General features: G+C 39.8%; 2 protein-coding genes across 5 annotated transcripts in view; both read left to right on the forward strand.

The window, feature by feature from the left end:
- The window catches only part of thada (THADA armadillo repeat containing), a 112355-nt gene extending 104252 nt beyond the window's left edge, over positions 1 to 8103 (forward strand). For 2 of the 3 annotated variants that reach the window (XM_079635709.1, XM_079635710.1), the window contains exons 37-38: positions 5375 to 5544; positions 6660 to 7806. In XM_079635709.1, coding sequence (XP_079491835.1) covers positions 5375 to 5544; positions 6660 to 6965 — 476 coding nt within the window. In that variant the 3' untranslated portion in view covers positions 6966 to 7806. Of the gene's footprint in view, positions 1 to 5374; positions 5545 to 6659 lie in introns of all 3 variants that reach the window. The other variant, XM_079635711.1, reaches the window with a different exon arrangement.
- Positions 8104 to 8330: 227 nt separating this feature from the next.
- Positions 8331 to 11262, forward strand: LOC307010743 (mRNA decay activator protein ZFP36L2-A-like). 2 transcript variants are annotated; one of them, XM_079635712.1, is made up of 2 exons: positions 8331 to 8809; positions 9006 to 11262. In XM_079635712.1, the coding sequence occupies exons 1-2, from the start codon at positions 8717 to 8719 to the stop codon at positions 10161 to 10163; spliced, it is 1251 nt and encodes a 416-aa protein (XP_079491838.1). In that variant the 5' UTR covers positions 8331 to 8716; the 3' UTR covers positions 10164 to 11262. The 2 variants fall into 2 exon arrangements, with proteins under 2 accessions (XP_079491838.1, XP_079491839.1); XM_079635713.1 differs by having other exon boundaries at positions 8473 to 8809; positions 9009 to 11262.

An 11262-nucleotide genomic window follows, 5' to 3' on the forward strand; every position in this document is an offset into this window, starting at 1 on the left:
TCTAAATAAGATCTAAAACTGTTATGCATGGAGTTTTTATGACCTCATATAACACGGCTCTCTGGAACACTTAATTCTGATTGGTCGATCACTGAATTCTGAAAATGATTTTGTTTTAAGGACTTTTAAGCTGTATACTTAAGTTACGTAATGACATCTCGACAGTAGTCAGCCAGTCATAATTACAAAATATTAGGGTTTATTTTGCTTTGGATGACAGTTTGTTATTATTCCTGACATATTCACAAAAACAAGTGAACTGCAAAATGTGGTTTAAAAAATTTGGAATAATACATACTTATTACCTGTACGGTAAATATTATATCATGTTACTTTATATTAAATGTAAATGAAAAGTTTGGGGTAAGTTTTTTTTATATTTTTTTTATATATATATATATATATATATATATATATATATATATATTTTTTTTTTTTTTTTTTTTTTTAACAGATGTCACGCATTAAATTTATCAAAAGTGACAGGAAAGACATTTATAATGTTACAAAAGATTTCTATTGTCCACTGAATGCTGTTCTTTTGAACTCTATTAATCAAATAATTAAGAAAAAATAAATTCAGAAAAACATATTCAGCAGAGCATTTTAACGTCGATAAAAATAAATATTTCATGTGCACCATATCATATATATAAATATATATATATATATCATCTCATATCATATCATCATATATATATGAAGTAACTCGAACATGATCTCTCATTGTAATCACATTTCTGGCTTTGTACTTGGCCCTTTTTATCCTCGCCGTCACAGTAAAGTCTTTGTGCAGTACACAAAACCAAATTAAACACTTTTATTCCTCTGGTATCTCAATACAAATTAGGTTGGAAATCAGAACCCCTGGCATCACTTGACAAGGCTTTTAGGAGGGTGAGAGGTACATCTGATAACAGCATTAAGAGGGAATAGGACCATATTCTCACGGGGAGGAACTCGGGAGTGTTCAAGAATTTTAAATGCAATTACTGTTCCCGAAATGCTCAGCGCGTTTCTCTCGTTTGCCAGCGCTTTTTTAGGGACCGGTTTGCGTTCACCTCAGTTACAGAGATTTAGCCTTGAACCAGTGTAAATATTTTTGCCACCAACAGTGCTAGGGTTTTGTGTTTGGTTGCCAGCTTGTTGATGTGCGGTTTCTAGGGTGACTGGGTGGTTGTTAGAGTGTTGCTTACTGTCCCAAGTCAAAGAAGCTACAAAGCAAGTAAGGGACTTTTTGCCAATTTTTTCATCTTCCAGATAAAAATTACATTCTGACCACGCGCGTGGAAGTAATAACACACCCTTACTCAACAAGCCCCTCGATTTGAGGCATAATTTATGTCTGAAGTTCAAACTGTGCTGCGCAGCAAAGTTAAATGCTTAGCGTTAAGGGTTTGTTTGATTCCCTAAAGCGAACCATTAACTATGTTGCCTTGATGTATTGTTGTCATCATAATGTGAATGCTATTTTTTTCACACTAGCGAATCATTTTACCTTGCCATATTTAAAATATGAATGTAAATTGCAACGATCCCCCCCATGTAATATCCAAGTACAACATTTCAACTCTTTTGAAAATCCTTAAACATTTGTTGCTCGCATTACTCCAGTTGGTATTGTTCTTGGCCATCTGGTTTCATTTTGAGGACGTTCTCACCATAGGCAGCTCATGTCTAACTCCAGCGTTGTCCGTGTAATGTCTTTAGCAGTAGATGCCCCTTAGCCATTCATGTAATGGATTACAAGAAGAGGTCTGAATTGATCCGTGGATCATTCATCCATTAAACCAGTAGTGTCCAAATGTAGCGCAAGGGTGCTCAATCATTAAAGCAGAGGTCTGTGGCAGTAATAGTTTAGGCATATTGGCCCTTGCTTGTAGATAGAACTCAACCAACATGTTCTGGAAGTAAAATCCATGGATGGATGGATTACTAAATCTTTCTTGAAGAATTTGACTAATCCTATAGATAAAATGATTGGACAATACTTGCTGAGCCAAGCCCACTAAAAATGGTCAATCACAGTCTATTGACACAGGAAGAATTCTAAGCATTGTGAGGTACCACATATGTTACAGAGTCTTTTTCCATCAGTCTTAGGGTCATGTGACTGTGTGCCAGGCCTTTTAACCAGCAGACACCTGGGTGATACTGTAACACTCCCGTTAGACAGGTTAGGCTGATGTAAAGGACACTAAAGAACTCTAGCAGACATCTCAGTTTTGGCATAAATGTGTCAGATGATATCTGTCTCCAGAGCTACACCTGAAATTGATGGCCTGCTGAATATCCAGACAGAGCCATAGTCATGAAAGTAAGCTGCACTGCACTATTATTGTTGTTATTATCATTATTATTTTTTATTAATACCATTATATTTGTGCAAAGTTGTCCGTGATTTTAAATAAGTACATTATTAAAGAACCCTTATGTTTAGAATATACTTGGTCAAGATTATTATCAGTCTTGTCTGTCTGTAGTTTGTACGAATGAGATTTTTTGCATGTGTTTGTTTGGGTAAGAGCCTCCTCTAATTCGTTGGTTCTCATAGATCTCTGAAGGAAGTTAGAGCTGTAAAAGTGTGTGTGTTTTTGCACCTTGACACCACTCTCGCCCACACCAATGCTTCCTGCCCACAGACTTCTTGCACCTTGTTCTGGGTGTGTGTCCAAATATGCTTGTATGTGTGTAAGAGAGCATGCACGGATGCACATGTGGTCATTCCCACATGCAGTGAAATCTCTACCTGCTTTCAAGCTCTTTTTCATCAATGTAAAACTTGATTTACGTTGATGAGATATGTATATAGAATATAAATTAAGATGCATAGAAAATCTGTCTTGTCTTTCCAACCCTTTAAAACCGAAAAGACTACCATATGGCTTCTGATAACTTATTGTCAAATGGTTACTTTTATGGTACTTCAATTATGTTTTTGACAGCTGGACAGCACCTATCTTGATTCACTTTCTTTATATGGAGAAGTGCAGCCAGAATATTCTTCAGAAAGTAATATTTTCTGTTCCACTAAAGAAAGAAAATTAAATAGGTTCAGATGAACAAAGGAGTGACACAAACTTTTTTTTTGGGGGGGGGGGGGGGGGGGGGGTCTCAGTTTTGTAATTTGGATTTGTAAAGCATTTATTAGGAGAGTGAGATAAAGCGGTGTCAAAGCCACTATGAGAACCCAGATGCATTATGGGTAGGCTTGAACCAGATGTAAATAAGGAGTTAGAGAGTTTGTGGTGTTATTCATCCAGGCCATCTTCCCGCTCGCTCGCCCGCCACCCCTCCTTCCCTCACGCCCGATACCCGACACTCGCCCAGCTGCGCTTACTCACATCCCAGATTTGCCACACACTAAAGCTCTACTTGCTCTCATTATTCAGAAAGTTTTTTAATTAGTTCCAGTTCCACGACTCCCACAGATCGATTACGGGAATGAAACTGCCCTCCTCTTCCTTGTGGAATCTCAGCACAACTGTGTGCGCCTAGACACAAACCGGCTGGGCGAACTGCCCCGAAACACCTCACAAACATTTCTGCTGTTACATCTACAGCCAAGATCTAGAAGCTTCTTCACGTTAAGTGAAAGGGATTGTTCTGAGAAATTAAAATTCTGTCATTTTCTTACCCTTGTGTTATTTTCAACCTGTATCACTTATTGTTCTTCTGTGGAACACAAATGTAGATATTTTGAAAAATGTCTGTCTTTTTATGTCCATAGAATGGAAGTTAATGCTCACCAAAGCAGTTTGGTTACCAACATTATTCAAAATGTCCATAGAAAATACAGGTGTGAAACGACATAAGGGTGATTAAATGATGACAACATTTTTTATTTTTGGGTGAACTTATACCATTAAGTGCAGCAAGGCCTTAAACATTTTACTGCATACACTGTCAGAAAAAGAAAGAAAAAAGATATACAACTTTACCATTAGAGGTACAACAGCTTGTCACTGGAGCAGTTCCTTTAAAGGACAACTTTGCACCTTATCTACCCCTAAAACATGCATATTAGTACCTTATGGTAATATGTACCCTTAATAGATAAATATGAATCTTTTAAGGATAAATAGACAAATATATCCAATTGAGAAGCTGTTGTACATCATGTACAATTTGTTTTGACAATTTTGAATTTAAAGGAACTGTATCTCATACAAATTGTTTTCAAAATGCAAATAAACACATCAGAGGTGATCTTAAAGAAAAACAACACTCGCTTTCGCAGATACGAAGAGAACATCCTGTTGAGTAAGCACTGAAGAGATTGAGAAATCATGTTTTTGAAGTGCTAAACCGCAGAAAGAAGGAATGGAAAGAGCTTGAGTTTCCTATTGTTTCTTAATGTCTGGGTGTCGGTTTGTTCGGTCCTGGAAGGCATTCAGCACCAAAGCCTATATGCATGAAAAGCACCTCTGACATCAGACTCCGGTAAAGCAAGAGATGGGGCGTCCCAAAACATCACTTAGAGAAAGGACCATGTCATCCTCTGAGTCTACACAATCAACATCTTTCCATGTTCTCGTAATGTCAGCTCATGGCACTCTACTTAAGGTTGCATTGGAAAGCCGATCCGTTCACTCTTGTGCAGACGGTGTTTTCTTAGAGTTTTGTTGGGGGAGGGGTGGGTGGGCAGCCTTAAAAGTGTTGCTTTGCTCTTTCTTTTGGTTTTGACTGGCAATTCCTGGTACACTTTTGAAGTCACCCAAGTAATTTGCATGTCATCTTCTGGTCGGGAAGGGGGGCAATAGAGGGAAACCGGAGTTTTCTGTATTAGATTTCTCACGTTACTGCTTTGAAGCATGAACAACTGGGGTCGTTAAAGCCAAAGGGAGGTCGACTGCAGTCCTGGATGGACGTCAGTATTGTTGTGTTTTCTCACTTCCCTTATCTTATGTCTAAATCTATTCTTAGATTCAACTTCCCAGATCGTTGAGTCAGAAATGACCTTGAATGCCTGTGCACATATGGCAAGTTGTGGTTTCCAATCTGCACGTTTTGCTTGTGAGTTATAGTTTTGTTTCTCTCAAATGGGTTCCATGCCAGAGGAAGATGGAAACATGCTGTCTAGAGAACAAAAAGAGAGGGAGGCATCAATCTCAGGCTGATGCTTTACATCCAATGCTCTGGCAAGTCTCAGATTGGGAGCAGATTTGATTGTGGCAATGCACCACCTCCACTGCATGAACCCAGTAATGCTTTGGAGACTAAAGAAACCAGACTAAGATTGACGTTGCTCATTAAATTGATCTATTTCAATTTTCCATACATGTGTTCCAGAATCATTCATTTTGCTGAATCCTGTGTTGCGTCAGGGAAAATCTGTCAGACTTTTGACTTCTATGTTCTTCCACATTTCTAGGTGTTGCCACGGGTGCCGTCTCTCCTCCGGTTGCCCTGGAGATGGGGGTGGGTCTTTTGTGCCAGCTCTTCCAGATGTGGGACCATGTTGCTGCTGGTGTGGTGAACTTGATAGAGTGGCTCCTGGGAGATGAACAATTGGATACAAATTGTGCGGAATCACCAGATTTGGTAAGGAGCACTTTTCCTATTTTTCAACTCATCACTATATTGCTCATGTTTAGCTTCTTTAAATTTCGGCACATGACTCCCCCATTCGTGTCGGAATCAGGACACAAAATTGTGCAATCCATTATTGACAAGAATGGAACCTAACAAATGAAAAAACGATGTGCAATAGACTTAAATTGATGGGCCTATCCACCTTTTTTTAACATAAGAAATACAGCTGTTTAGATAAACATTTACTTAAATGTTTAGAATCACTTTTTCAATGGCATTGATTCCAGAAGTATTTTTCCTGTACATTTTTCCTATATGGATTTTTTAAAATTATTTTATATAGGCCTAGTTGTAAGCCATGAGCCAAACCAACCAGCCATAAGATGATTCACAACATAACACATTTTGATTCTAAGGGGCAGTTTACATGACATGCTTTTCATGCGTTTTGGCCGTTCATTACACGATAACATCGTTTGGGTGTCTGAAAACGCAAACTTTTAAAAACGGTAAGCAACAAAAACATGAATCTCTGAAGACGATGACGTCACGCACATGCGTATTATGTGTTCAATCTATATTGTTTCATTACCATCTAATGACCTGGCAGCAGAATACAGGGTTTTTAATCGTTTGTGCGGATCTGTGTGAATGGGGATAATTTTGACAATGTACACTGTACGCGAAAAACTTAACTTTAAGCATATCTTTGTCGCGTAAACGTACCCTATGTAAAAAGGTATTTGAAAAATGGGACAAAAAGTCTAATGTGCTAGACACTACTTAGCAGCTTTATTGAGGTAAAGAACTACAATCCCATGCATTGTGAATGACAATAAACAAATATAAAACAATTAATTTCTGAGCAGGCGTGTAGCTTTTCACCGGGACTTCCGTTACTAAGCTTTTATTTATTGACACCCTAGATATTACCCAGAACACCATACTGCATATCAAAACACTAAAAACCACAGAGAACACCTTAGCAACTGCATAGCAACCCCTGGCTTTTTGGTGCCAACTGGTGCACATGCAAACACTGCTCACATTGTCTTAAGAACATCTAGTTTGTAGATTTAGATCTAGAAATGTAGATTGTTCTTCTAATTCTCTTCTTTTTCCAGGATGAAGAGTTCCTCTTTGAGAAGGGAGATCTTAACCTCTGGGCAGAGCCTTTGTTGTGGGCACGGATGTTGCACGGACACCTCTCTGCGCTCTTAAGAGTGGCATATTCACCTGGCGTAAGAGCCACCGAGCTGGACCGACTGTCAGCTATTGCAAACAGCAATTCCCTCACTGCTCAGAGTTCAATGAAAGCCCTCCCAGCGCTGTTCCAGTTTTCAGCCACCATTGTGTATGGCAAAACAACACTGCTGAAAGAAAGAACATCACTCGCTCAGAGTCTTCTAGAAACACTGAAATATACATAACAGGCATTGTATATTGGGAATCTATTTTAATCTCACAGTGGTTTTCTGGTTTGCATGCTGGCATGACCACTGCTTTTTTTTTATGTAAATAGTTTATTATGCTTATTTGAATGTGGTTTTAATTTTTGTACAATGTGTTTGTGATACTGAGAATCTGAGAGGTTTTACTTCCCTCAGCTGTCTTTTCAATTTCACATATTCACACATTGTGGTATTTGAGCAAACTGTTGAATTTAATACACAGCTTCACTTTTTTTAGTAAAATTAATTGTGCATGTTATGCAACTAGATAACTGTGCATGTGATGCAATAGAACACAACAGTCTGGTGTCCGTTTGGTAAGTAGACAGCTGGGCTGCCTTCAGGGACCTGTAGTTGCAATGTTCCCTCTTTGACTGTAAAATGATGTAATATTTAGGAATGTCAGCAGCCTATTCCTCCCACACACGGGGTGGGTTAAATCTTGTATACCATTCCCCTCACCAGGATCAGGAGGGTTTTTCATTGACGTGCTTTGGTGAAACCGTGACAATGGAATTGAAATGCTATAATAGTACTGCAGAGATATGCAATGGGAACTGGAGGAGGAAAAGCACATCATGCACTGTGAAGTGAATTATATTTTTTACTGTTATATTTTTGCCTTTAGGTGGCGCCCAAACCTTTCTTAACCACGATAAGCATTGAGCCCGTTAGGGGGCAGTATTGTATAGTTTTTATTAACTTGTTTCTTGGAGGGATTTGATTTTCAATGTTACGAAGCAGCTTGGTAAAATGTTCTTAATGTGTGCATTTTCTGTTTAAATAAAGGACACAACGCAAAAGTAATGCAGAAATAGCCAAATATATGTATATTTGTTTATACCGAGAAAGAAATGAGCAGGGGAAAAATTTGTCACGTGCAGATAGCGTCATGGTTTCTCACTCCATGCATCAGATCTGGCACAACTTCAAAGTTTGATTATGCAATCGTACTAAACATTTCCTGATATCAGAGCGACCAGTCTGCAGGCGCGCGCGTGAATCTCGTGTAAAGTCAACAACATTGGGCGTGTGACTGTATATCCTTCTAAGACACTTTCATTCATTTTTCCTACTGTTACAAATTACATGCATTACTTTTTTTTTGATAATGCACAATAAAAAAAATAACTTTATTAAGAACAAATTAATTAGCAAATTATTAACACGGTTATAGAATTTTAAACTGGTCCTGTGCTTCACTAAATATGTTTACTTTTATTACAAACTTAAATTTTCTATGGTGGTGTGTATGTTATATTCGAGTATTCTTTTTCTTGTTTTAAAATACACTGCACTAAATCTTAAAATCATGTATAAAAACAACATTGTAGATTGTGCTGTGTCTGGGTAGTGCTGTAAAAGAGTGTGTACTGCACGAGGGGTGCAGAGAGCGACCAATGAGATCTGAGTCCCGGCGACACTTGAAAAGCAGGGCGTAACTTTGAGGCAACTTTCACAGTAAGTTTGAGAGCTCCTCCTCTTTACGCGCTGACCATGAGCTTATATGTGCGGGATAGAGAAGCAGACTCCACTGTTCTGGCTCGGCAATGCACGGTGGGAGAAGACATTACCAACAAAAACACGCAACTAGGAACTCGACCTTACTTCTCTGAGTTTCAGACAACTTCTGAGACAAGCATTTTATATTCCGTATCTCTTGCACAAACCCGGAGCCAGTGGCAAACTAAAACATTTGCATCCTGCTAAGGATCCAGGTCGGTCCGCAAATGAGAGATCATCTGAGACTATCTTCTTCCGAAGAAACAGAAATGTCTGCAACCATCCTATCCGCTTTCTACGACATCGACATGCTGTACAAGGTAACGTTAACGTTACTTAAGTTAGCTTATTTAACTCACAACTACTTGTATCCTAGCCCTGCTGAGACTGTATTACGGCTTTTCGAGAAGTTGTAGCTGTATGATGAACTTCATGCATGGCTGAAACAAATAGTTTTGCAACTAACGTTACTATGCATTGGTTTTTAATTGGTTCTCTTTCTACCTCTCTGCACAGCAGGAGAAGAGCCTCAACATGAACGCCATTCACATTAACAGCTTGTTGGATAAGAAAGCCGTCGGGGCCCCGGTAACAACCTCCAGCAGTTGTGCTAACAACTGCAACTCGTACGCGTCAGGATTCTTCCGTCGAAACTCCACCAGCAACATGGAGTCCATGACGAACGGCAACAAGTACCCCGCCAGCTCTTACAGCAACATCAAGGAAAACGCCATAATGAATAAGGAGAACAAGTTTCGCGACCGCGCCTACAGCAGCGAGAGCTGTGAACGCGGCCAGCAGCAGCTGCAAATCCTGCAGCAGAAACCGGGCTCGCAGATCAACTCGACCCGCTACAAGACGGAGCTCTGCAGGCCATTCGAGGAAAACGGCGCATGCAAATACGGCGAAAAGTGCCAGTTCGCGCACGGCTACCACGAGCTAAGAAGCCTGTCTCGCCACCCAAAGTACAAAACCGAGCCTTGTCGCACTTTCCACACCATAGGCTTCTGTCCGTACGGCCCGCGCTGCCACTTCATCCATAATGCCGACGAACGCAGACCAGCACCGACCAACGCCAACAGTATGCAGGGAGAGTCCACCAAGCCCGCCAGGGGGGAGCCGGTGTGCGGCTACGGGCAGCAGCAGCACCAGCAGGCGGCGGGGTCATTCAGGGAGCGACCGAAACTCCACCACAGCCTTAGCTTCTCGGGTTTCTCCAGCCGCCACCACCACGAACTCGACTCGCCCCTTCTCGAAAGCCCCACGTCCCGCACTCCCCCACCACCATCTTCCAATGGTTCCTCCTGCACCGCTAACTTCTACGAAGACGTTCTCTCTTCAAATCGTTGCCTTGGCAACAGTGCCTTCTCTTTCCCCGACCAAGACCTTAAAACCCTGTTTGCGCCGCTGGCCGTGCACACGCACAATGGTTACTATGGGAACCTTCAGGTCAACATGGGCGACGGCCTCGGCCACTTGCAGTCCCTCCACCGCCTGTCGGAGTCGCCGGTGTTCGACTCGCCCCCCAGCCCGCCGGACAGCATCTCGGACCGGGAGAGCTACGCTAGCGGCTCGCTCAGCTCTTCCGGAAGTCTCAGCGGCTCCGAGTCTCCCAGTCTGGACAGCGGGAAACGTTTGCCAATCTTCAGCAGGCTGTCGATTTCCGATGATTAATCTCCTTTATAGTGAATTTAGGATTCGTTTTCTCTCGCGATCCTCCCGTTAGATATGCAATTCAGCAATAGACTTTAATATCGAGGGAGATGGTTTTGTTAGTCAGACTCTTGACATGGCATTAGTCTGTTCGAACTGCTTGATGGCATTCCACCGGTGCAGTTTGTTGCATTCTCTTGGTCTTTTTGGACCAACTACTTTCCAGATTTGTACAAAAGACTTGTTTTTTGAACGTGAAAGACAGCGGTTTCATATTTTCCTTATATCTTGCCAAGAATATGCCTTGACAAAAAGTATACTAGTTTTTCAAAGTATTACTTCCATTCCAAAAGTGTATCCAGTTTCGCGGCGCCACCCAGTGGTTTGGTTGGTTTGTACAGTTTGAAACTCTCGTTTGGTTTGTTGGGAAATCACTGCTGATGGTTGAATATATCTATTTTTTTTTTAGCTGATTTGTGTGATTACATATGTGCATAACTGGCTATAAACTATTTAACTTATTTATTTTATCTTGTGAAAAGTATAGGCTACATTGTTAATTATGTCCATACTGTATTTATCAAGTATGATGAAGCAATAGATATATATTCTTCTATGTTTAAATTAAGATCGCCATTATTAATCTACATAAAGTGGAGTGTTTGTTCTTTTCACAGTAATATATATTTTGTTTGGTCTCTTTTTTTCTTTTTATTCTTTTTTTTTTTTTTTTTTTTAACTTTACTTTATATTATTGTAAATGAGTAAAAAAAAATCTTAATTTAAGAGATTGTATGTGATATTTATTTCATTAATTTTGTTTCCTTGTTTACGTTTATTAAAAAAAGTTTGTGTGATTTTTGCTGTTTGTTGGGATGTTACTTTTTAGTAGGTTTTTTAATTGTTTTGGAGAATTATTTTCGTGTCCCTTTTAGAGATGTCTGTAGAATGTATAAACTGTATTTGGCAGAGGACCGTCCGAACATGTACTAGCCTTAGATTTTCATAGAAATCTGATTTCAAAGTTCCCAAGTACATTGTTTAACCAAAAAGTATTTTCTTGTTATTTTTATATATATATATATATATATATATATATATATATATATATATATATATA

Source organism: Phoxinus phoxinus (assembly GCF_949152265.1).
Source record: "Phoxinus phoxinus genome assembly, chromosome: 14".
NCBI lineage: Eukaryota > Metazoa > Chordata > Actinopteri > Cypriniformes > Leuciscidae > Phoxinus > Phoxinus phoxinus.

Coding starts and splice junctions, on each gene's coding strand:
- LOC307010743 (XM_079635712.1), top strand. CDS start 8,717: ATGAGAGATCATCTGAGACTATCTTCTTCCGAAGAAACAGAAATGTCT. Junction 8,810..9,005: donor ACATCGACATGCTGTACAAG/GTAACGTTAACG, acceptor CTCTCTGCACAG/CAGGAGAAGAGCCTCAACAT.